Genomic DNA, 24,476 nt, shown 5'->3' on the forward strand with positions numbered 1-24,476 from the left:
CCATGAAATTCTTCTTATATGGATACTTACCACCCAGCACAGTCCCCAATTAAATAAATAACCATGGGGCAGATTCAACAATTGAAACAAACTTTATTCTATGATTGTATTCAAATTTAGTTTTGATTTCTTTTATTTTATTATCTTTTTTTATTGCATTTTTTTCTTGATTTGTTTTTGTTTTTTTTTTTGCTCTTTTTCCAGTTTTGAATTTTGTTAACCTAATTTGTTTGAAATTGCAAAAATTGAATTGTTTTTAAACAAAATAAACTCTTAACTCTTTGTGGTTTTGTGTGGCTTTAAGTGTATTTTTCAAGTTCGCGTTAACTATACAAGAAATGTCGATTATTAAATGTTATCAACGCAGGCTCAACGAGTGCCAATGCACACCCGTATGTATATATATATATTGATTTATATGTATAAGTATTTGTATATTTATTTTATTTATGTTTAGAGTGTATATGCATTATATTTATGTATATGTATGCTCTAACTTGCTGATATGGGATGCTAAACTTACAAAATCAAAAATTACTCTGAAAAATCCTAGTGCTTAATGCGCGAAAAATTGTTTACAATTTGTGTGTGTGTGTGTGTGTACGAAGTATAGTTTAACGTTAATCATTACGGGTAAAATTAAAATTAAATTTCGTTATTCTGTTGTATTGTTTTGCTCACACAGAAACACAGACTGCAGGCTGCTTAAGAAGCGATTCCAGTAACCGACTGAGGCTCTTCCCCCAATCCTTAATATCTTGAGAGTTTGATTTTCCCTCCATCGGAGTTTATACATTTTTATGGTCGTTGATTCTTCGCTTCTACCTAGAACCAGTACAGATCCTTTGACGTTTCCTGCACTTGTGCCTCCAGACCTGCAGAGAGTGAAGGGGAATTACCCCACTGGGTCGAGGAGCTTCCTCTTTCGATCCACTCACCTGCCATTGTGGGATAGCTCGAGTACTCCAGGGCATGGGCCGTCGGCTGGTCGTGGTGAAGTCTGCAAAGAGTTGTGGGAAAAAGATCAAGGCAGAGAGTTAGGCACCGATGAGTGGATGAGGGGAATGGTGGGTGGGTGTGTGTCGCACCTTGAACCGTGGCTCGCGTACTGCTGTGGCAGCCTGAGCAGGCTACCGTATTGGGCCATGTTGTGGTGGTAGGCGTGTGCGTGGGCTGCGTGCGCATGCGCTGCATGTGCATAGGAACCGTAGTGGGCTGCCGCTGCATGAGGCACCCATGGATCTGTGGCATAGCCAGTGTCCGTCGCCGTGCCATACAAGTCGACCTATGGCAGGGAAATAAGGATAGCGGAGATGGTAAATGGAGATCGAATTACAACTTATTTAGAGACAATGCAGCACAGAGGAGCTTCGGAGCGCCCTTGAAGCTGTAATTGCATCACGTATTGCAGTTAATCGGTTTCGGTTTCGGCTTGAGCTTCGGCTCGGACCTAGACCTGAAGCTGGACCCAGCATTGCTCGGGTGGCTTACCTGAGGATGTGTGGGCGCGGGTATAGGGTGCACGTAATTGCTGTTCCAGAACGATGGTGGGAAGTTGCGCGTCGACATGGGACTCTGGCTCTCTGTGAGACATGAAACGAGGGACAAATATGTTGGAATATGTTATAAGCTTGAGGCTGATTAAAATAGAATTAGTAGAAGAGTTCTTTGTGTTTACAATTCATCAAAAGAGATAATAATAACACCTCTTTCTAGTCCTTAATTCCTCATTTATTTCTCTGGATCAAAAAGAATTCTAAATCTGAAACCCGTTTTACACTGGTGTCCTCATCGTGCAATTTCCATTCACTTGCCGGAATGATTAACTGGCAAAGTGCGACAAAAGAAGTGGCAGCAGCAGCAGCAGCCCAGGCCCAAGGCAATTCTTGAGGGGATTCCGGGATTGGTTGCCAGCTTCCTCGCCTCGATGACGGCGCCACGGCTTGTTGCAAATAACTGAGCGGAATGTTTTCGGTTGTCGTTCATTGTCGTTGTCGCGTTGTTGTTCAGGATCATCACTTGTATTAAATGGTTGTAAATCTACGCGTTTATGAAATCGCACGACGCCAGCAGCCGCAACAGCAACAGCAACAGCAGCGGCAACAGCAGCGGCAGCCAGCGACAGCCAGGCAGAAGAAAGACATCTCCATTATGTGTAATGGAGCTCCCTCTGGGTCCCCAGGCCACAGGCCCAAAATAGCAGCCGAGGAGGGTAGCAAGGGAGCAGCAGGCAAGGACTGCAATTGAGGGAGCCTGATACCAAAAACTTGCATAGGCGCATTTGCGTTGACAACATTCCAAACTCAATTCGAGAGAAAAATATACAACAACTGGAGGAGTGGAGTGGAGTGGAGTGGAGAGGAGTCTGGGCTGTGCGGCAGTGAGGATTGTGTTGGCTGCACTGAAGGATGTGGATGTGTAATGTTTGTGCATCGATGCCGTCGCGAGTCGACAACTCTGGCCGGCACGTCTGTGAGTGTGCCATGCATGCTGATGATGCGGCTCGATGCCGCGTGCCTCCGAGCCTCCTGCTCCATGCCATGCCACCGATTTGATAGCGACTCCCTTGCCAGAAGTCGTCATCAGGCCTCACAAACGCTGTTGCCATTCACTCACTCGCTCAGCTGAAACCAAGGAATTCCCATTAATGTGCAAACAAGCAAACTGCTAAAGATATTTCAGCTATATATGCCTCTGGCTCTGCCTCTGGCACAGTCTTTGTCTCAGAGTCTTAGCATCTCAGACCACAGTTTTGGTGAATCTTTCACTTTCATCTCCAAAAGCGAAAGCCGCAGCTTGGCTGCCTTGCTGACTCTTTCACCTTTCACCTTTATCCTAATGAAGTCACCAGCAGCGACATGGCCAGCAAATTTATGGCCCGATAAGGTTCGATCGCCAACGATGAACAGACAGAGATGGCCACAGAGTTGAAAGGAGAGCAAAATATTGTCCTAGAAGACAGCCAAAGCGAAATAGCTATGTGACCCTAGCACGGTCTTTGGGTCTCTGTTTCTGTATCGGTTTTCGTATCTGTATCTGCATTTGTATGTTCTGTTTCTGTTCTGTTTTTGCGGCTGCTTCTGGGTCTTTTTCTGGTTGTGGTTCTCCTGCTGCAGCGGGTGCCAAGGAATTTTAAATCGAATTCTTGAGGCATCTAATTAAATACTCCTCGTAGCACACAGCACAAGAGACCAGCCCCGAAAGGGAGCAGATGAATCGAGTATATTTTGAAGAGCGATACGCGAAACGAAAACCCAAACCAGAAAGAGAGAGGGAAGCAGAGAAAAGTGCAAGCGTGCCACTCAGTCTCACTATCTCTTCTCATCTGTGGCTCTGCCTTTGTCTCTTTCGCCCGTACGTGTGGTGTGCCGGCCGTGTGGCAGTGGCAGGGTGTGTGCGGAGAGCAGTTAATTGAAATGCATTTTAAAATCGTAATGAGGAATCTATGCGGCATTCGGCATTGCCACCGCCAGACAAACCGCAGCACCAACAGCAGCACCAGCACCAGCAGCAGCAGCAACATCGACCGCATCGCATTCCGGCGACATTTCATAGCACATTCCAACCAGATACATAGTACATATACACACACATGCATACATATCTGTAAACTTATATATATATATACACATATATACAGCGAGCAGCAGCAGCACATTTCGATCAACAACAAAAAATCTATATAAATGCTGAATAGTTTCAAAAGTACAAATGCAAATGGCCAGCGGTGTGTGCTTGTGTGTGTGTGAGTGTGTGTGTGAGTGTGTGTGTGTGTGTGCCCAAATAGACAAATGACCAAAATGAACTTTAAATACCATTAAGCAGCCGCGACTCGACATAAAACGTCTAAACGCGACAGAAATGAAAACAAAAGCAAATCTGAAATCAGAGTAAAAAGTAAACATTGTTTATATGTATATTGTTGCAAGTATATTTAACAACTTGAATTTTATTTAAGGGACCATCTATAAACGGCAATGTGTGCCACTGAGCACAATGCACACAATGGGCGTGCAAATGCCAAGAGCAGGGGTAGAAATGCGGTAAGAAGTTACGAATCATCCTGCATCGATTAACGGTATCGATTGTAGCTAATTCTGCAGCGGAACTCTTTATCGATTAGACAAAAGATGGTCGACTAATGGCAGAAATTATTTCTCAATTAATGCAAATAAAAGTTCACGGAGCAATATTTACGTTTGAGAGATTCCAACCTTACATCTAAAAATACATACTATCGATCCTTAATAAGCAAAAAAAAATAAGCTAAACACAACCTTTAAGCTATTAAAGGTTTCAATGCCTTTAATTTTGTGTTTACATGTGTTTATATATGTACATATGCATATGTAAATATATTATCTACCGATCTGCCTAATTTCACAGCAATGCAAAATATGTCCCAAACTCACGAAAATTATTAGCCATGTGGTTTTTGTTGCTATGTTTTGGCAGCCATAATTGCTCATGAGATTTAAATACAAATGTTTTATTTCAACATTTAATAGCCAAAATCATGCCCTTCTTAGATCACCCATTAACAGCCAAAAACCCACAAGAAATTGTCCAATTATCGCAAAGCGAGCGGTAATTGAATGAATCAAAGTGAAAGTCGTAGAGGCGGTGGTGCGGTGGGGCTGGAATGGCAGCCACAGAAAGTCAATAAAATCCTAGGTTTAAGAGCAATTGGCGGTGGGCGAAGGAATACAACGCAAACTGTTCGTATTTGGGGGGATAGAGAAACGGTGAGGAGATGGAGAAAAACTGTTAAGTGGATGGAACACGTACAGCACATTAGCATAGATACTGCCGACACCTGCTCGGCATTCAAATGCGAAGATAATTGATTGATTGAGCAATGGAAATATATTAGCACGGAAGATACATAGATACGACAATGCGAGCACTACGAGTTCCAAAAGGAAGATAATAATACGGCGAGCTTCGCTTTGCAACTGACATCTGCCTCAAGGAAATTGCAAAGAAATTAAAAACAAGCCGACAAGCAAAACAGGAGACACATGTATGGATGTATCCACATGTAGGTACACATGTACGTGTAGCATACACATACATATGTATGCATCGTATTTTTAAGATAGACGGACAGGCAAAACAGACAGGCATGAACAAACGAAACGTTTATCTTCATTAAAGGAGGTAATTAATTTTGAAATCGAAAGAACAAGCGAGTGGCAAGTGGCAACTTGATTTATATGTTTTGTTGTGCGCCTGTTTCGGTTGCCTCCCTCTGCGTCGCAATCACATTCACAGACATCCATCCCGAGGAGGAGACAGGGCACAACGACGACTCTGTGCGAGTGAGTGGATTTTTAAAGTGATTCGATTTTGTTTTGCTTTTATCCCCGAGTATGCATATGCCAGCATAAATTCAAATATTTAAAATAGTTTTCGCAGGAAAAAGATGGATGGAAATGGGAAGACCGTATAAGTTTTTAATAAAATTCTACACAACAATTCACTCATTCAACCGAACAACGCAAATCCCTCAGGCGTGCTGTGGAATGCATCGGTAAAAGGCCACCTGACCTCACCAAGCTCGCCTGAGCATCAATCAAAATGTGTTATACCCGTAGGCCGTTCAACAGTAGCAAACTTTTCGCATTAGCAATTAAGTTTGAGTGCAAATTACACAGTGGTTTAGATTAAAGAGAGCACAACTGTTGCCCAGCACATTTCTTACATTCAATACAAATATTTAATTGTGGTAGTTTAAAATTTTTGGCATCCCATTAAGTTTGTGTTCTACTAGTACGTATCATATTCATTTTATTGTGAGAGTAGCCGCAACTCGATATCATTTACTTTCCACATCTCCATCTCTCTCTCTCTCTTGAATTTTGCTACTCCAGTAGTGAAATTACTGTGAAAACGCATGTTGATGCTCTTGAGTGCAAAGCTCAATGAAGAGAGAGCAGTAAATCCACTCCATCACAGCTGCATAACACATTTCTGAATTTCTAATTTTCTCACTCTGTTTGCGCTGTCCTCGAGAGTAATTGAATATTTGTGAATTTGTGTGGTTGATGTTGAGAGCAGAGCGCAGCTAGTTGACATTAGCGAGAGAGCACTTGTGTGGGCTGATTAAAATCTCTCGCCTCTCTTTTTTTGCCCTACCTCCCACATTCCAGTGGCATAATTTGCACGTCGTAAATTTCCCGCGAACATTTTAATAACTTAGCTGGACTTTTTCTCCATTTTTGCTGCTGCGGCTGCTGTGTTTTTCACCTAATTATACACGACTGCCGCCATTGGGGGAGCAAAGTGAGGCACTGCCGCCACTCACATACGGCAAATCGGGGCAAACACGCAAACTGACAGCCGAGACAAGTACATGACACGAGCGGCTCTTTTGATCAGAGCTACTGGGCTCCCCACTGAGGGAGCGCCGGAGCTGGAGTTGGGTGGTGAGATTTGGGAGTTGGGAGAGTTCGAATAGACGGATGCTTCGTGCTCCTACCTTTAGTGTCCTTGTTGTTGTAGTTGAGGGCGCGGGAGAAATGCTCATCGACCACGCTGGCCGTGTCGCCCGAGTAGTTGGTGAATACAACGCAGGTGGCCGACAGATACTGAGCTTGCCCCTGGCTATTGCCGCCGACCGGCTGTGGGGCATCCAGGGTCGGCAGTTCCTTGGGTATGGCGCCCGTGGCCGTCCCGCCCGCTGACGATGCACCCACTGGCGCCCCGCCGCCGCCGCCATGCAGCGCTAGGCTGTGCGCGTGCACGTGGCGCGGTGAATCCGGGCCGGAGGAGCAGGATGATTCGTTGTGATGCTGGTGCTGTTGAGAGCCCACCAAACGTGCTGAAAATCGAAATTGGAGAAATATTTCACAATCATTGCGGATAATGGATAATGAGGGTGAGGGGTGCGGGATTATTAAATATGATATCATTTATTGAATGTTAACTGGTTTGGAATGTGAGTGCCCGACCGACCGCAATTCAAAGAATTTGTAAATTAATTAGCTGAGAGTGTACACTGGCATCCACTTTTGCTCACTCTCTCTCTCTCTCTCTCTCTCACTCTCTATGAATGAATGACGATGACAAAATAAAAGGCCATATAGCCATCTAGTTAACGGCATTAAGGGATCGATTTTAAGCTTGGAATTTTCTGGATTCGGTTGTGGTAAAGCAACAACAGAAAGTAAATTAGTTGTATAAAATATTTTGAGGCAGAAACTAAACTGTTGATTACTTAAAGCTGAATTGTATACAAAATTTCAGGCAGTTACTATGCAAGAGAGAGAGAGAGAGAGAGAGAGAGAGATTAGCCAGAGCTTTTGAAAGCTTACACTGTACATTGGTTCTACTCATTATTATTCTTTTATTTCCGCCTCTAATTGCATTTTGTTGTCTGAATCACTGAATCGATCATCCACTAAAAGGGTTTTCCCGAGCTTACTCACCTTCAGCTTCGCTGCGTGGCACGTTGAGATCCTCTTCTTTGGTTTGATGCGTATGCGTATGCGGGTGCGGGTGTGAGTGCGGATGTGAGTGGGTGTGCGTCTGTGTCTGCGGGTGCGAATGTGGATGCGAATGCGTATGCGTGTGCGTCCGACTGTGCAGCGAGTGTCCAGCGGCTCCACTCAGACCCGGACTCATGCCAAGTCCGACGCTGCCAACACTACTACTCCCGGGCACGTTGCTACCCAGCAATCCACCGCCAGAGCCACCGACTCCAACGCCCAGTTGCAGCCCGGAGGTGCCCGCCTGATTCGCTGCCACGGCAACTGCCGCTGCTGCACTATTGTGCGCCGCGGCTGCCACCGCCGCTGCAGCAGCATTGGCGCTTACCGAGGGCGGTAGAATGGGACTGCAGGGGGAGTGCGAGCTGCCAGAGGCACTCGATGAGGCGGCCAAATTAACGCCCGACGAGGAGTACAAATCCTGATTGAACTGCAAGCATGGTAGAGAAAGAGATATGGAGAGAGAGGTCAGTAGGAGATAATGAATGTACAATCCATAAGTATATAAAAGTTCTGCATACCGATGGATACCAATCTGGCAATGCCCAATAAATGTCAGATATATACAGAAATTTGCAGAGAATATTTAATTTATTAATCTTGCGATGTGTTCCTAAGTTTAAACTCCAAAGGTTCTCAAATTTCTTGCAAGTGTTCTACTAAAATCAAATGTGTGGAGTGTCTGCATCCAAAACCTACGGCTGTCTATGCTAAGAGGTGGCAAGTAATGAGTTATGAGACGCGTTGCAGCAAATTGAAAATGACACAATAGGGATATTTATGTTGATGGAAAATGCGAGTGAGGCCATTAAATTTACGACCGTATGGCGCATATTATCACGGAGTCATCCAAGGTTGCACCACAGCCACACAGCCCGAAAAACGGGTGGGGGCTGGGTGGCCGAGTGGAGTCACGGCTAAGGCGATAATCACGCCGCAATCTTCCAGCTCAGCGCAGTGTCAAACATAATGCGGCGCTCGCAACGATTTACGAGCAGCACCTTTCACTGTCCGCGTCCCCGTCCCTAGTCTAATGAGCCCATTAGGGGCACGGGCACCAGTCCCTCCTCATAAGTGGCCGATATAACCCCTTGGTATAGGGAGTTCCCCTTCCTTCCTTCCTTCCTTCATGCTACATTTGCTACCGAAAATGTTTCTAAATTTAACTGTAAACTACAATCCAAGCGGGAAGGAAAGACGGGGCACATGCCAATTATTATCGCGTCTAAGGGTTAATAATGGGTTAACCAGGCACGAACCATTTGAAAAGAGTGCATCGGGGGCATTGACAGCCAGCGGAGGCATTGATTTATGTGCAGCAGCCAAGGGCCTGTTTCTGCGTCTGTGTCTCTCTCTCTCTGTGTCTGGAGTGGGTGTATCGCCGTGTCTGATGTCTCTAAGAAAGACCAGAGCTGCGGCTTGCTACTTGTTTTGTTTAAAGTTTTCAACTTAATTAGAAGAAAGCGCTGACTCAGCAGAAGTCTAAGCAGACCAGAAATACTTGTTGGCGGCTTGGAAATAGATACAATTCGAATTGAGACATCCCTGGAGCAGCGATGACTGGTACACAGCAAATATGCCCCTCAGATCGTGTATCTGAATCTGTCACCTGGCTTAAGCACATAATCAATGCGTTACGCCTTATCGCCAAACACTATCAACGACGACAGCAGATTCGGCAACGGCCCCTGGCTGATCGTCGCCAAATTGCCCAAGTGGGGCAGCGGAGGATACCGTGCCCCAAGTGCAGTAGCCTGCGAGGCGAGGCAGAACAATGCTCAACGGAGAGAAACAGATACAGAGTGCGTATCTGTTTCTGCTGCAATGACCGCCTGTTATTAGGTGCAACAATATTTCGATTATGCTGAGCGCTCAACCCACCGATCACACGGCATAAATCACCAAAAAGGCAGCCCAGAGCCCAGAGCCCAGAGCAGAGACGAAGCAACGACAACTGTTGTTGGTTGGTAGGTTGAGTTTTTGTTTTCAGCTTTTTCGGGGTTCCTTGGGTCTCTTGCGTGTGTTATCTGAGATCGCAGCCGTGTCGGTTGACAAAAGGCAACAGGATCGGGTTGGTTGTGGAGCTGCGGCTGCGGCTGCGACTGGAGCTGGGCATGGAGATGGGGATGGTGATGGTGACCAAAAGCGATCGGCAAGAACTAATGGCGATACACACAATAAATTAACAGAACGGGAACGAGATCGCCAAGGTTTTTGTTTGTTTTAGCTGCCCCCAAAAGAGTTGGACTCGGAGTCGGAGTCGGAGTCGGGGGGTAAGTGAGAACAAAGTGTCGACGGTAGGACAAAATTGTGCGTTGTGTTGTCCGGCTGTGTAGACTGGAGGGTAGGGTAGCCCACAGCCAAATAAACCGGTCATCCAGCTCAGCTTGAAGCTGCTGACTCAATCTGCGATTGGTGGCTGCAGTACCCAGACCGATACCGAGACCGAGACCCTGGCACACAAAATCCAGCTTGAGGGCTCGGGTTTATCTCTTATGGGCAACTCTTTATGGGCATGCAAAAGCATAGAATCAGAATCGTGTCGTATCGGTTACTTACATAAAAGGCCAATTTCGATTTGGTGCCGCGGCCTTGTATAATTGGAACTTGCGACACAAGAATTTCTTTGTGAACCAGCGACAGCGGCCAGAGAGTCCCAATCCGAGACCGACTCCGCGTCCGCGTCCGCGTCAGCCTCCGTCCAGACACTGGCCAATAGGCCTGACCACAGCTCAGACCCCAAGTAGTCGCCTGGGCCCCAGACTTCGATCTGAGGAAGCCCTTTCTGGCATCGTGAGAACTTTTCTGTACTTGTCACAGAAATCACAGCGAAATCTTCGAAATCAATGTTAGCAAAAAAATAATACGAACAAAGACCCACATTGACCGAAAGGAATTCTTTGAAATGTTTCTCTTTCTTTTACTCGTTGGCTGCCTGTTGGATTTTTATTGTTTTGGGTGTCCCAAATCGATTTGCGTTCTGCGTGTATTCTTATGATTTGTTAGAAGCTTCTAATTATGCAGTTCGAGCTGGCCCAAAACAAATTGATTGAAGTCGTGAAGCAGCCTCGTTGCTTGGCCGAAGATCTTGAGTTTTAGTCGGCAGGATACGTTCGAAAGTGGGTTAACATTTGGATCGAAAAAATGGAACTGCTCTTGTGAGCTTCTGCAAGCAATTGGACAACTCCAATTGAATATTTATTGTAGATTTAAAGAATTAGTAAACAAACATAACTTTTCAATTTGTTATTACGATTCTACACATTTTGAGCTGAAAAACTATTTTCATTGTTAAACTGGAAACTCTTTTTGGGCACTTTTCTTTTAGTTCCTGCAAGCAATTGGAAAATTCCAATTGAATATTTATTGTAGATGTAGAGAATTCATAAATTCTTTTAAGAACAATTTAAGTGGCTCAAAAATTTCAATCATTCCTTTCGAATAAATCCGATTCTACAGATTTTAAAGAACTAAAAAACTATTTTCATTGTTCAATTGGGAAATCTTTTTGCACTCTTTTTGCGACTCTTCAATCTTTATAAACTGGCGATCGAACGGAGTGTAATGTTAATGCTAATTAATCCATTCATAAGTTAAAATCAACATTCATTGTACAGACTTTACACTTATGAACCATTTTTCCATCAACATTTCATACACATAATTGATAAAAAATACAATATTCCTTCTATTAATGTGTCGTAATATTTAGAAAATACTCACCCTCTCATACTGATAGAATGAACGACTTGGTCCAGCGCGCCCATACAGATATGGATAGTAGGCACCGTACATAACTTCGGGACAGGACACTGCCATTGTCGCAACCGCAATTGCAACACAACACACCGACACACCAAGCGACTAATAGTCACAGTACACGATACACGCACAGAGTTATCACAGTTTTTGTCCCGAAACGATTGGAAATTGATTTGGAATTTGGAATCACCAATTGTCAGGGTCGGGTCGCAATTGGAATCGAAAAACGATCGGAATCGGAATCGTAATCTTCTTTAAGCTGCGCCTAGGCCTCTGGGCCCGGCTAGAGCTTCTGTTAAGCTCAACTCACAGAGAGATTAAAGAGAGAGGAAAAGCTAACTTGGTGTTATTATAAAACCGGCTTCTACTCTGCTCTCGACTACTCAAAGCTGGCGGTAATGGTGGTGGTGGTGGTGGCGTGTCTTGTTGTTGGCTGGCGAAATTCCAGGAATGAAAACTCCGCTCGGCTAATTATATTTACATATTGTAAAACACCATCGCGTTTGTATCCAGAGCTTTAATTGCTTTTCGTCTTTTTTGTTGAAACTTTTGTTGTTTGTTTCTCTTTTTTCTTTCTTCTATTTGGCTCTTTTCTCCTCTCTCTCTTTCTATTGCTTTTTTTTCTTTTTTTCACAAACGTCTTTTTCTTTGAATTTGCGAGTTCCCGTTCGTGAGTATTTTCTATCTTGGCCTTTTCTCCTGCTCCCCCTCACAGGTCTTCAGTGGTTTTTGCTTTGTTTGCTCCGCCAGGCAATTGCAATTATCATTTCCACATTGTGGATTGTGGACTGTTGATTGTTGATTGCTGCTGCGTTTGTTTTCTATTTTACACGGCCACAGCCACTCCACGCCATTCCATGTCACTCCCTTCGGCGTTGGAACTCCAGTTTTGCTTCTCATCCGCGTTTCCGTTGAACCATCGGCGAAAATGCTGTGGGGGGAAAGAGTGGAAAAATGCGTTAACAATTTGTTTAATTGCAGCCAACTTACAAGTTTGCATTAATCTACAGTTTATACATGTAAAGCTGTGAAGATCCGTTATGTAAATTAATATTTAACATTTGGTTAATGTATTGGATTTTTATTATACATGTGTACATATACATGTACAATGGCTGAACTCAAAATTAAAATACTCCTGAGAATAATCAACAAAGGATATGACCCAATTTAAGCGATTAAAAACTGCAAAAGTGTTCCTAATGTAAAATAATTACAATCCAAAACAGAACAATATGACACATGATGAAAAGAGCTCCTCCAACTTCCGAATACTATATTGGATTGAAGCTTAGGTCAATCGACCTAATAATAAAATATATAACTAAACAGGATTATCCAGAGCTCACTCATGGTTGCAATTTTCATCAAAAAGGATGCAAAGCATTGGTAAGCATTAGTGTTACATCTGTTGAAAACAAACTAAAAATTCTAACTTTAAAATTATAAACAATACTCTTATGGTAACTTAACTCAAATCTTGTCTACTAATAAATTGGAAAGAACTATTCCGGCACTCGACCTTTTCAATGTTTTCTTTGCTGATTATGCGGCACAAGGATGAATCCTACGCAATTCATGTTTAAGCAGAGCTCCAAGAAGAGGCACTCGTCTCACAGAGAATTAGCATGATTGCATTGTCAGTCCCAGTGTCCTGAAACTACTTGTATTTGTGCTTTATGTGTGTCTGCATAGGGTTATCAAAGACGGCAAGTTAGATATTTGTCTATTTGTTATGTGATGACGATGCCATAGAAAACCTCAAAGTACAAATAGTTCGAAGCATTTCTGCACTTTATTTCTCTATGTATTTACTTATCCACGTCAAGAAACTACTTTGTTCTACTGAAAATTATACAAATTATTCAATAATTTTTAAAAAGCATGCGTCGGCAATTTCGGAATGAGCGAGAGCCACCTTTCAGACCCTGAAGTGGGTTTCATCTATTAAGTCCACTTTAAAGACATGTTTCCTTACCCTCAAAGGTACTATCCCCTACCAAATGATATTTAAAAATAGATATAGAAAAAGGTAGCAATACAAGTGTGCTATTAATAATGTCTAATATTTCGATTTATTTAAAATTACCGTCGGCTAAAATTTGTCAGTCAATAATTAGATACAGTGAAAGCGTAAACTATTTTTTTACTCCTTAAATAATCTGACTAAGGTGTACAAATCTTCTGAGGAAAGATCCGTAGTAAAGAAAGAATGGTTAAAGAGTCACCCACATCCCACCGACGGTATGTGAAGCATAATACAAATTCGATGATAGAAATATAATTGAACGTGTATCATGTCTCCCGTTACATGACTCCAATTCGAGTGGCATCAAATTAGAAATCAAGGGTATACATTTTCAATTGACTTCCAATTATACTAGTAAAAGATAGGTTTCCCCTCCTCTCCGCTGATAAACTTACCAATTGAAAGTCGTATAATCCACAAAGATTTTCCAGGTTTTTAATACCGCAAGATTTACTAAATATTTCCCAAGATATTTATCATGTATTATGGTGCACTTTTGGAAAATGTAAAAAATTTTACCAATTCACAAATCTGGCATGGGTTTTATATTATATATTTTATGTATTAGGGGTAGATTAAAACTGATGCTTTTATGGGGTCGTTTGCCGTTTGGTTTTGTTTGCCGTTTGGTTTTGTTTGCCGTTAATTTGAATAGTAATTAAAATTATAAGCGCTGGGAATTCGCACGTGAATATTTGAGATTTTCGCGTTGCTTTTTGTGCATTTTATTTCTAGCCGAGAGACGACATAGCACGTAAAAACATTTGCTTGGGGCACTCAATGAAAATATTTTCGCTAAATTCACAAAATGCCAAATTCCATAAATTCTTGGCGCAGGCAGGCGATGACAGCGACGGGAACACTGTGCCTCTAGTGGCAATACATTAGTTTGACGCTTAACTTTGGCATTACGAGCCGCATCCGTTCAGCTTGACGGATCCGGAGAAATCTCTATTTTAATTGCACTGAAAAATGAACTGCACTTGCCGCAATCGCTCACTGGGATTCCTTTTCGGGCTTATTTAATTTCTTGTTAATTTTCACGTCGGATAAACGTCGGGCAGACGCGACAGGCCAGGCGGGCAGCAGCTGAGAATCGAATCGAGTCGAATCAGAGGAATCAGAGGAATCACGAGGCACGAGCTCCGCTGCCGCTCAATCGGAAGATACAAAACAAACTGGCAGTGTTGCCAGCTGCTGCGCCGAAGAGAAGGTCGAAAACAAAATGGCATTTGGAAGTGCTCTCTCCCGCTCGCGGTGGCCGGATATGATGGGTGTGCGAGCGGGACCACTGCTGTGAACCATGCAGCTATTCATGGACGCCCCGCCCATTTGATTGTGTTGAGGGTTATTACTGTTGTTGCCGTTGTTGTTGCTGCTGCTGCATGTTTGGTGTCTGAGCTAACGATGCCCCGCACCCCGCATCGGTGTGAAAATAAAATGGAGTGCGTCTCAATTGTGTCTTGAAGTAGACGGAAACTCCTCCGCAACGTATTCAGTGCATACATACATACACAAATATACGATATACTGTAAATGCCTGCGTGTGTTTCCTCTGGTCTATGGACTCGACCATGTTTGATTTTAAAGTCCGTTTCCCGATAGCAGGCAGGCAGGCCGGTACACACCAGATTGAAAGGAATTCGCCTTCGTCCTTTTGTTCCCCACCGAAAAGTATGCGCCAACTGTGTCAACAGTGTTCGCAGTGCACCCATTGCCCCATGCCCCACAGCTCCCAGCGTGACGTGCTCCTATGGATAATAATCTAATTTCAAATGAATACAATTTATTGTGGCTGACAAGGTGCGGCGACCCTAAGATTGTCAGCTACTCTTTAATTGGTGTTTTAGTATCAAGTTTTATATTGAATATTGCTTCAATAGTGCAAAACCTTCGAAAGCGGATTTTGATTGTTTTGGCTTGAGATTACGAAGAATCGACAGTAGCTGGGAATTACCTTATTACCACTGAACTCTGTTTATAGCAGAGAAAAGACATTCGGTTGTTCGACCATGTATTGGAAAACATAAGCCATGAAATTCTATAGACATTTCGGGACAAACATTTCTCCGAACTGCCTACTTAAAATCATTATTTTATAAATTATAAACACAATTACAGGTTTCTATAAGCAGAGGTAGTGAATTGCACATCTGAGAGCAGGGTTCCATATTCTCATTCATTAAAGAGTTAAATATTCCATTGTAACCCATGAATCAGAACAAACCATACTTAGGATCGGACTCTCTATTAAACAAGTGTTTGTCCCTACTTGGAACTTCCGTTTGAAAACACCCAAAACCATAAATTTTCGATGAATAAAGTACAAAGACACGCGTACAGATTTATTTTCTTACGAATCATCAAATTAAACCTGACTCTAGGCAGTCTTCTCTTGCAGTGTTCCGTGTTGTTAAACAACTCTGCAGCATGCTAGTGGCGGTGTAAGAGGGCCCGCCGTATTTGTAGCCGGGAATAAGGAAGGGATCAGTGTTGAAATAAAAGTAACTGGAGTTGGATTGGAAAGGTCACAGGGAAATTAAAACAATTGGGGTTTTCGAATTTAATTCAAATCGATAGAGTATCAGGGTGTTGTGTGGCGATGTGTGCTTAAGGCGTCAGCCGCTTGGGATCGCGTGGGAACATGGAGGTCTTGCGAATGTTATCCAAGCCCAAGTACAACATGACGACGCGCTCCATGCCAATGCCACCGCCTGCATGAGGAGGGCAGCCATAGCGGAAGGATTCGATGTATGCCGCAATTTTAGTGGTATCTGAAGCAAGAATTCAGTTTTAAGAGTGGCAGTTGGGGAAAAACTTCATTCAAAGATACTAACCGATACCATGGTGCTTGGCACGCTCAATTAAGTACTCCGGATCGTGTATACGTTGTGCTCCGGACAGGATCTCCTCGCCACGCATAAACATGTCGTAGGAGTTGGAGTAAGTTGAGTTGCTGGGATCGGGCATAGTGTAGAAGGGGCGTATCGCCAGTGGGAACTTGTCCAGGATGTAAAAGTCAGTGTCGTATTTGGCCTTAACCAGGCGACCCAGTAGCTTCTCATTTGGCGTCGATAAATCCTCCTCGTCGCCCGTCTCCACGCCAGCCTCGCGCAACATAGCCACACCCTCGGAGAACTGCAGTATCAGTGGGGGCTCCAAGAACTTGAAGGCGTCCACCTTGTACTGCTGGCCCACCGACTCGATCTCACGGCTGTACTTGTCGCGCAGTCCCTTGAAAATGGCTGTGAAAGTGTTGCCAATTGTGTGGAGCACCTCGTGGTAGTGATATTTGAAGGCCATCTCCAAGTCGAGGCCCACAAACTCCGTCAAATGCCTGTGAGTGTTCGAGTCTTCTGCACGAAACACAGCGCCCACGGTGTACACCTTGTCAAAGTCAGCGGCAATGGCCATTTGCTTGTACAGCTGTGGGGACTGGGCCAGATACGCCGAATCTTTGAAATAGCTGACGGTGAACACATTGGCACCTCCTTCACTGGCGGCCGAAATGATTTTCGGCGTGTGGATCTCGGTAAAGCCCTGCTCGGTGAGAATATCACGGAAAAGGCGGCAGACACCAGCCTCCAGGCGGAATATGGCCTGATTGGCCGGCGTCCTCAGGTCCAGGACACGATTATCCAGTCTAGTGTCCTGATTGACGCGAATATTGAGCCCCTCATCATCGGCGTTCTCTGGCCGCGAGGCATCCTCAATTTGCAACGGCAGCTGAGCCTTGGCCTGGGAAATTACAAATATTTGTTCGACAGACAGCTCCAGTGTTTGCTCAGTGCAAGATTCGATCTTGATGGGCACTGAGACTGCCTTGGCCTGGATATCGATGATGCTCTCCTTGGGAATACTGCAAAAAGATAATTGGGATTAGAAATCAATGATAATGATTGGTGTAATTCATACGACATACTTTCCCGCGAACTTCACCATCTGCTTGGAAATGATGTCGCCCACAGCCAGGATGCACTGCACCGTGCTGCTCTGCTGGCGCAGGATGAGGAAACATTGTTTGCCCTTGGACCGCGATGTGTGAACGCGTCCGCGTACCCAGAGCAATCCTTTTTCCACGTGGCTGCCCAGCTCGTGTACGACCACGAAATTGCGCTCGGTGCGTTTGTCCTTCGATTGAATCATTTCGGAGAGGCCATAGCGGCCTACGGCGGTGTCCACTGCGTTGTCGCCAGCTGCATTGTTAGCGGCAATAGCAGTCGCCGTCTCCGCCTTCAGCTCAGCTTTCTGTGGAGATAATGGTACACGCATTAGAGCTGTTATCGCCACCGCACACTCACGCCACGTCCGCAAAATCAACAAATTACCTTGGCTGCCTTGGCCAGCTTCTTGGCTCCCTTCTTGGAGACCTGCTCCCCACTTTCCACGTTCTCCTTGTCTTCGACCATGTTGGAATGCACACAAACAGCTGTAAAATAAACGTTTATCGTTCGATACAGTACCACAAACAAACAGTCGTAAACCGCATAAATTCCGATAAGCAACAGGCGACTAGTGGAATGGGAAAGCAGGCAGGGGGGAGTGACGAGTTGCGTCACTATCTTTATAAATAGAAACTAGCGGATGAGATGTCCCATTTGCGAATTAACTGACAGAGGCTTCCGGCTTTTCCTCAATGCAGGTCAGCAACCCGGTCCTCCACCTTCCCTTTCCATATGTTGAGAGTGCGGAGGCCCTTTGTCACAAGCGGCACGGCACGCACATAACCTAAACTGCAACGCTTCTGTTCGCTGAGACAATGCTCGGCATGATTCACCGCCACTTATTGATTACTTCCATTGTTTGAACAATTGCACTTAACTTACCAGCAAATTCTCGCCCTTTTTAATACAGAAAACAAAAATTTCACGAGCGTCGTGGACGATTGCAGCATGCGAGTCAGCGTTGGCGATTTAGCTATTTTCCCAATAGATCTAGCGTTTTTCAATTGCCAAAAACGGTATGAAATATAAAATAGCGGGTTGCGGGAATTATTGCTCTTTTCCAGCATTCTGTCAGGTATTTGTATACTTTACTATGCCAAACTTAAGTACTTTGTAGTATTTTTTCCATTTAAACGGCCAAAAGAAGATCGAAAAGTACTATAAAAGAATATAAATGAATGAATGATAAATATTTAGCATTTCGTAGACGCCAATTAAAAACTGGGAGTCCCCGAGCTATTCATAGCACTTTAACGCTTCATACGCTTGTTCAAATAAACGTCAGATGATGACTGAACGTCAAATTACAGAAGTAAAAAAAATTTAAAATGATTTTTTACGAGTTGAGTGAAACTCAATGAAACTTAATGAAATATTTATATAGCAAATTAGTTTTGCGTTAAACTCTGGCCAGCCCATTTGGTGTGCAAAAAACAATGACCAGAAATTAGAATCACCCCAGGAAAAAATAGGGTTTTAATATCGAGATTCTGCTGCATTTTAAGTCTAGCATTAATGCAAAACATAACGAACAAATTTACTTACTTAAGTTCAGCTGGAGAAGACTATAGCATTATAATCAAAATTTTCAGGCTATACTTAGCTATTTGCAAGGACTAGTTGAGCTTTTTAATAACACGAATTTTTGTCAATTTTGTCGATAAAATATACCGGCAGATCTTAAAAAATATTGCAAAATGTACAATCTCATTTAAAATTTTTTTGATATTACTAGCTTGCAGAGACTTTTAACACTGAAACAATAATTTAAGCCGATTGAAGAATCAATTTGGCTTATTATAAGTACTCCTTTTTATTGGAATGTATACCTTATGACCTTTTATTTTACAAATTTGTATTTGAATTTTTCATTTGATGGGTTAATTGGATGGAGGAAGTTTGATCAGGGAAGTTCTCTCCTGCGCGTAAATGGTCAGGGAAATTCTCTGTCAGGCTCTCCTGTCAGTGTTGCCAACGCTTTAAATAAATTAAAAACGCTATATCTATGGGAAAACAGCTAAACTGCCAACACTGGTCCCGATCTAAGAAAAATATCGATATATCTAACAATCTCGCGCCACCCTTACTTTAACACGTCCTGCCATCCCAATCGATAGGATTTACTCGATAGCTCGCCCACATCTCTATTTCGTGAATATTCCAGAAAAACAAAAATTTGCTTGTGTGAACGAATTCGTAAACAATCCTGAGGTAAATAATTAAGTTAAAGTTAAGGTAAACATTTAATCTTATGCTGTGGCATGCGAAAAGTACGCAACTCCAATTGATTCTCAAGTGATGTTCTTCCCCGGTATATTTGTGGATATGGTGAAAGAGTGAGTCACCATTTTTCTGGCGTATACAAACAAACCGCTCGAGAAGTATGTATTATTGATGTGTGTACACTCCAGCTGCACCAATTTAATAGCAACGACTAGTTGAAAGCGAATGGTTTCAGCTGTGTGTATGTAGGTAAATTAATAAATGGCATCCCCCTCGAGAGCAAAGCACTCCCACGCTCACGTACACACTCTGCTGAGGGCACTGCACACGTAATTTTTGCCACAACAAATCCATAAAGCTACCAGGAAGAGCCCGCATTAATTGATAATTGAAGTTGCATGCCACAAGATGTGCGTTTCAAACGAAACGTTTACCCATTAATGAGCCACATTTGGTTGCTAATTTAATTAGTGGCGCTGATGCATCAGCACTTATTTTATGTTATCACTTTCCCTTCCATCTCTGTTTTCAGGTAAATTCTCATCACACTAAGTGCTACGCGGCGACCTCTGCAATGCAAGGTGAGTGCCAAGGGGCAAAACTTGACTAACCGAACGTTTCTTGGGTCTACTTCACAGCAGCATCAGTTAGAGATCTTTAGAGAGAAAGAAAGGCCGAGAGCAGTACCACAGTAACCACAGTGCAATGTCGTGGCAAAGTGTCCCTCAGTATCCCCAGTACCAAGGTCTATTTTTATTGCAAATTTTTTTATCTAAATTAATTGCTTTTTTGGGTTATCGCATGCTTCTTTCTGTTCTTGTAACCCGTCTCCTTGTCTCTCTTGTTGGACGATTGCATCAAACGTAACCTGATTCGCTGGTGCGATTTTCTCAGAGCAGCCAAACTCCAACCCATTAAAAGTTGAATCATTGTCATGTCGTACTCTTTACATTAAGAACTTATATTTGTACTTCCTTATCATGGTTTGGTTGAATATGTTTACTTTAGAGAATCGTTGGATGCTTGCTATCGTTGATCTCTCATTTCTGGGTAATGACTTGCCACAGCCATCCGAAGCGAATCATTCTGATTTCACAGTTCTGGGTAGCGAATGCGAGTTCTTTTTTAATGTAGACTATTCACCAAATGCGCCTTGTGGAATGCTCTAGAAGAAAATCTTTGGAAATTGAGCAACAGAACAAAAGCTAAGTTCAAATGTCTTCAACAGATCCAAATCAGCAATACAACTACGGTGGCGGCTATCCACCGCAAGGAGGCTACGGCGGCGGAGGCTATCCGCCTCAAGGACCTCCTCCGCAAGGCGGTTACCTGCCCTATGCCCAGGGTGGTGCTCAACCCTATCCACAGGGACCGTATGGCCAACCCTATGGCCAGGGACCACCACCAGGTGGCTATGCACCGCAGCCGGGCTTCATTCAGCCACCACCTTCGGCGGGCGGCTATGGCGCCTACGACGATCCAGAGAGTCAGCCCAAAAACTTTTCCTTCGACGACCAGAGCATCCGTCGCGGTTTCATACGCAAAGTCTATTTGATTCTAATGGTAAGTGAAAACACGATTTCATGTGTCTTTGTTTTAATTCAAAATTTGTTCTTCTTTCAGGGTCAACTGTTGGTTACTTTCGGAGCAGTTGCCCTGTTCGTCTTTCACCAAGGAACTAGAAACTTCGCCGCCAAGAACATGTGGCTCTTCTGGGTGGCTCTTGGCGTAATGCTGGTCACCATGCTGAGTATGGCCTGTTGCGAAAGCGTTCGCCGGCAGACACCGACAAATTTCATCTTCTTGGGAATATTTACAATCGCTCAATCGTTCTTAATGGGCGTATCGGCCACTCGCTATGCCCCCACCGAGGTGAGTGTACCTCCATGTTAATGCTTTCGCAGCCTGCTGATCGAGTCTCGTTGGTTTCAGGTACTCTTGGCTGTGGGTATAACGGCGGCTGTTTGTCTAGCCCTCACGCTCTTTGCGCTGCAAACCAAATACGACTTTACCATGATGGGCGGCATTCTGATTGCCTGCATGGTGGTATTCCTGATCTTCGGCATTGTGGCCATGTTTATGAAGGGAAAAATCATCACACTTGTGTACGCCTCATTCGGAGCGCTTCTGTTCTCCGTGTACCTCATCTACGATACGCAGCTGATGATGGGCGGCGATCACAAGTATTCGATCAGTCCCGAAGAATACATCTTCGCTGCGCTGAATCTCTATCTGGACATCATCAACATCTTCATGTACATTCTGACTATAATTGGAGCCTCGCGCGACTAAGGGCGACCGATTCAACGGGCAGACGATCTGCACATTTCCAAATGCATATTCTTTACAGTTTTAACCGGATATAGCTTTAGCCGGCTTATCGATATTGTTGTCGCATAATCTCATTCGCCTCTAACCTGTTCTGAAATTGAGAAACGAAATGAAATGTCGGCAATCTTCAACTTAAAGATTACTCAATTCGATCCACTATCTATGTATATCTTCTCGTTGTGTTTGGCCAGTTCCAATTTCCTTAAATGTAGTTTGCAAGGTAAAGTGAATACAAAACTAATATTTTAATTTACTTTTTGTTATGTAATTCGTATTTAAGCTGGTTTCCGACATGCATAAATCTGTTTGAATGTCTTCAAATATTTCCCCTCAGCCTCTTCAGATCATTATCGAAATTCAGTTGCGAGGATAATTATTAAATACCAAATTGATATGCCATTCAAATAATAACAATAAATAGTCACGTATATACATATTTATATGAGCATATACTATACCTACATATACATATATTATATATGCAACACTGCTTGCAATTGTTAAATACGTTTAACTATGTAAAAAAAGGGCAAACAAACCAACTACAGAATACCGAACTGTAATTGTAAATCCAATACTGAACGATGTGGGCCCTGCAGCGACACTGAGTTTAAAGTCAACAATAAAGCCCGTCTATTTATTAAAGTTGGCTTCTTCTAACCACAGAGAGCAGCCTTTGTAGGTCTTCCCCATCGCAGTTCAGCCTGGGGGGGCATTGCCACCGCCACAAGTGGCATACAATATCATCAGTATGCAGACGGCCATCGTCGCTTGCGCACGGATTACCAAAAAAAAAACAAAAAGAGGGGAAACTTTATCAAATAAAAGTACCTTTTCTTTATCATTTGTCGCGTTAGTTGGGTTGACTTTCTTATCAGAGTCACCACGATTGTGTGTGTGGGTGTCTGAGTGTCTTTTAAATTGTGTGTGCAACCGGGTCACCGCCACCTGCTTGCTGATCAGTAGTTCGAGGGATTTCCAACCAGTCGTAGTCACCGATATAGCCGCTATATATAAATAAAATGTATCACTACCAGCAAGGCAAGTACAGGATGGGGAAAAATGGAATGCTGAGCCAAAAGAATTGTGGCGAGAAAGTGTTCCCGATAAGATAATCGCCGATTGGCCCAGAGCTCTCTCTCCCTCTGCTGGGAGACCAATAATTTTGTTTGTTGCACGGTCTCGTCTGTGATTCACCTACTGAGAGAGAGATATCGAACCTTTGCTGGGCCACAATCGGTTACTCAATGGCACACAATTGTGTGTTATCTGCATCCACTTCGGTTAGCTTCGGTGAGCTGTCGGTGTGTGCGTCTGACAGTCGATTTGATAAGCGTCTAGGCTAATCTGCAAACTGTCCGCCATATGGGATACCATTTGGTAGGACAAAACGGCTTAGACCATTAGACCCATCACACCTGCAAGCGGAAGAACTCACACGAAACGTAACTGCGGCGGCAGACACACCGAGAAAGAGAGCCTATAAATATACATATATATATAACAATCCAGCCATGAGCACCCACTATCAATACGGTTAGTCATCGATTAATTAATTCTTAAATCCTTTGAACCTGTCTGCAACCATAGGCGATGAAACTGGCGCCTACACAGATGGGGAGGCCGACAAGACGTTCGATTTCGATGACCAGAGCATCAGAAAAGGCTTCATCAGAAAGGTGTACCTCATTTTGATGGTAAGTGAACCAGCAGCAGCAGCTAATCAACAGCAGATAACACATCAGCTATGATCTATTTTACTCCCTAGGTACAACTGCTGATCACGTTTGGTTTTGTCAGCGTTTTCACCTTCTCAAAGGCCACACAAGAATGGGTCCAGAAGAACCCATATCTCGTTTGGATCGCTCTGGTGAGTGAAGCTGCCACAGAGTATCCTTTTGTGGATATAACATCTCTGTTATCTTCTTTATTGCAGGCCGTTCTTATTGTGACGATGATCTGCATGGCATGCTGCGAGAGCGTTCGCCGGAAAACGCCGATCAACTTTATATTCCTATTCCTGTTCACGATCGCTGAATCCTTCCTGCTGGGCATGGTGGCCGGACAGTATGAGGCCAATGAGGTGCTGATGGCTGTTGGAATTACGGCAGCCGTGACCCTGGGTCTTACCCTCTTTGCATTGCAAACCAAGTGGGACTTTACGATGTGCGGCGGTGTGCTGGTGTGCTGCCTGGTGGTCTTCATCATCTTTGGCATCATTGCCATCTTTATTCCGGGCCAGGTGATCCAAATGGTGTACGCCTCGCTGGGTGCCCTGCTCTTCTCCGTGTATCTGGTGTACGACACGCAGTTGATGCTGGGCGGCAACCACAAGTACTCAATCAGTCCCGAGGAGTATATCTTCGCGGCGCTCAACCTCTACCTGGACATTATCAATATCTTTATGTACATTCTGACCATCATCGGATTGGCCCGCAAATAGACGCATCCGTGTTTAAGGCAGTCCCGTTCCAGTTCTACAAATATGTAATTTAATTTTATGCACCCTATACGAAGAAATACAATTTTGACTACCAGACCAACATGCCCGAGTGATCGCTTTGGTGGGATTTTGCAGTGTGGATCGGTGCATCTGTGTTCGCAAATCTCGAACCTTGCCCACGCTGCGGTGTCCAATTAATTAAAACACATGAAAGGCCGTAATGTAATTATGTTCAATCAGCCCCTGTGGCGATT

General features: G+C 43.8%; 4 protein-coding genes across 9 annotated transcripts; 2 read left to right on the forward strand and 2 right to left on the reverse strand.

The window, feature by feature from the left end:
- Nucleotides 1–214: 214 nt before the first annotated feature.
- Nucleotides 215–14,446, reverse strand: LOC117589923 (protein vestigial). The gene is made up of 8 exons (XM_034282209.1): nucleotides 13,677–14,446; nucleotides 11,214–12,183; nucleotides 7,431–7,920; nucleotides 6,482–6,823; nucleotides 1,492–1,583; nucleotides 1,089–1,285; nucleotides 939–1,000; nucleotides 215–875 (listed from the first exon to the last, which is right to left on the reverse strand). Exons 2-8 carry the CDS (start codon nucleotides 11,307–11,309, stop codon nucleotides 826–828), a joined length of 1,329 nt encoding a protein of 442 aa, XP_034138100.1. The 5' UTR covers nucleotides 11,310–12,183; nucleotides 13,677–14,446; the 3' UTR covers nucleotides 215–825.
- Nucleotides 14,447–15,600: 1,154 nt separating this feature from the next.
- Nucleotides 15,601–18,231, reverse strand: LOC117587356 (aspartate--tRNA ligase, cytoplasmic). Of its 2 annotated transcripts, none has more exons than XM_034278009.1 (5): nucleotides 18,108–18,231; nucleotides 17,610–17,710; nucleotides 17,204–17,529; nucleotides 16,119–17,140; nucleotides 15,601–16,055 (listed from the first exon to the last, which is right to left on the reverse strand). In XM_034278009.1, exons 2-5 carry the CDS (start codon nucleotides 17,688–17,690, stop codon nucleotides 15,892–15,894), a joined length of 1,593 nt encoding a protein of 530 aa, XP_034133900.1. In that variant the 5' UTR covers nucleotides 17,691–17,710; nucleotides 18,108–18,231; the 3' UTR covers nucleotides 15,601–15,891. The 2 variants fall into 2 exon arrangements, with proteins under 2 accessions (XP_034133900.1, XP_034133892.1); XM_034278001.1 differs by lacking the exon at nucleotides 18,108–18,231 and adding an exon at nucleotides 17,945–18,047.
- A 1,094-nt stretch (nucleotides 18,232–19,325) lies between these two features.
- Nucleotides 19,326–22,317, forward strand: LOC117578434 (protein lifeguard 1). Of its 3 annotated transcripts, none has more exons than XM_034263926.1 (5): nucleotides 19,326–19,436; nucleotides 19,981–20,029; nucleotides 20,677–21,011; nucleotides 21,072–21,320; nucleotides 21,381–21,740. In XM_034263926.1, the coding sequence occupies exons 2-5, from the start codon at nucleotides 20,023–20,025 to the stop codon at nucleotides 21,738–21,740; spliced, it is 951 nt and encodes a 316-aa protein (XP_034119817.1). In that variant the 5' UTR covers nucleotides 19,326–19,436; nucleotides 19,981–20,022. The 3 variants fall into 3 exon arrangements, with proteins under 3 accessions (XP_034119817.1, XP_034119795.1, XP_034119806.1); XM_034263904.1 differs by lacking the exon at nucleotides 19,981–20,029 and adding an exon at nucleotides 20,087–20,193 and having other exon boundaries at nucleotides 19,349–19,436; XM_034263915.1 differs by lacking the exons at nucleotides 19,326–19,436; nucleotides 19,981–20,029 and adding an exon at nucleotides 20,154–20,193 and having other exon boundaries at nucleotides 21,381–22,317.
- A 273-nt stretch (nucleotides 22,318–22,590) lies between these two features.
- Nucleotides 22,591–24,321, forward strand: LOC117578437 (protein lifeguard 1). Of its 3 annotated transcripts, none has more exons than XM_034263952.1 (4): nucleotides 22,591–22,820; nucleotides 23,370–23,476; nucleotides 23,548–23,649; nucleotides 23,716–24,321. In XM_034263952.1, the coding sequence occupies exons 1-4, from the start codon at nucleotides 22,802–22,804 to the stop codon at nucleotides 24,220–24,222; spliced, it is 735 nt and encodes a 244-aa protein (XP_034119843.1). In that variant the 5' UTR covers nucleotides 22,591–22,801; the 3' UTR covers nucleotides 24,223–24,321. The 3 variants fall into 3 exon arrangements, with proteins under 3 accessions (XP_034119843.1, XP_034119853.1, XP_034119832.1); XM_034263962.1 differs by lacking the exon at nucleotides 22,591–22,820 and adding an exon at nucleotides 23,156–23,315 and having other exon boundaries at nucleotides 23,394–23,476; XM_034263941.1 differs by lacking the exon at nucleotides 22,591–22,820 and adding an exon at nucleotides 23,161–23,315.
- The last annotated feature ends 155 nt before the right edge of the window (nucleotides 24,322–24,476 follow it).

This window comes from Drosophila guanche, unplaced genomic scaffold (assembly GCF_900245975.1).
Source record: "Drosophila guanche unplaced genomic scaffold, DGUA_6, whole genome shotgun sequence".
Classification (NCBI taxonomy): Eukaryota; Metazoa; Arthropoda; class Insecta; order Diptera; family Drosophilidae; genus Drosophila; species Drosophila guanche.

Coding starts and splice junctions, on each gene's coding strand:
- LOC117578434 (XM_034263904.1), top strand. CDS start 20,154: ATGTCGTGGCAAAGTGTCCCTCAGTATCCCCAGTACCAAG. Junction 21,012..21,071: donor AAGTCTATTTGATTCTAATG/GTAAGTGAAAAC, acceptor TTCTTCTTTCAG/GGTCAACTGTTGGTTACTTT. Junction 21,321..21,380: donor CTCGCTATGCCCCCACCGAG/GTGAGTGTACCT, acceptor CGTTGGTTTCAG/GTACTCTTGGCTGTGGGTAT.
- LOC117578437 (XM_034263941.1), top strand. CDS start 23,294: ATGAGCACCCACTATCAATACG. Junction 23,316..23,369: donor GAGCACCCACTATCAATACG/GTTAGTCATCGA, acceptor CTGCAACCATAG/GCGATGAAACTGGCGCCTAC. Junction 23,650..23,715: donor ATCTCGTTTGGATCGCTCTG/GTGAGTGAAGCT, acceptor TCTTTATTGCAG/GCCGTTCTTATTGTGACGAT.
- LOC117589923 (XM_034282209.1), bottom strand. CDS start 11,309: ATGGCAGTGTCCTGTCCCGAAGTTATGTACGGTGCCTACTATCCATAT. Junction 6,824..7,430: donor GCCACGCAGCGAAGCTGAAG/GTGAGTAAGCTC, acceptor TTCGATTTTCAG/CACGTTTGGTGGGCTCTCAA. Junction 1,286..1,491: donor CCGCGCCCACACATCCTCAG/GTAAGCCACCCG, acceptor TCCCTGCCATAG/GTCGACTTGTATGGCACGGC.
- LOC117587356 (XM_034278001.1), bottom strand. Junction 17,530..17,609: donor AGCTGGCCAAGGCAGCCAAG/GTAATTTGTTGA, acceptor TTATCTCCACAG/AAAGCTGAGCTGAAGGCGGA. Junction 16,056..16,118: donor TGCCAAGCACCATGGTATCG/GTTAGTATCTTT, acceptor TTCTTGCTTCAG/ATACCACTAAAATTGCGGCA.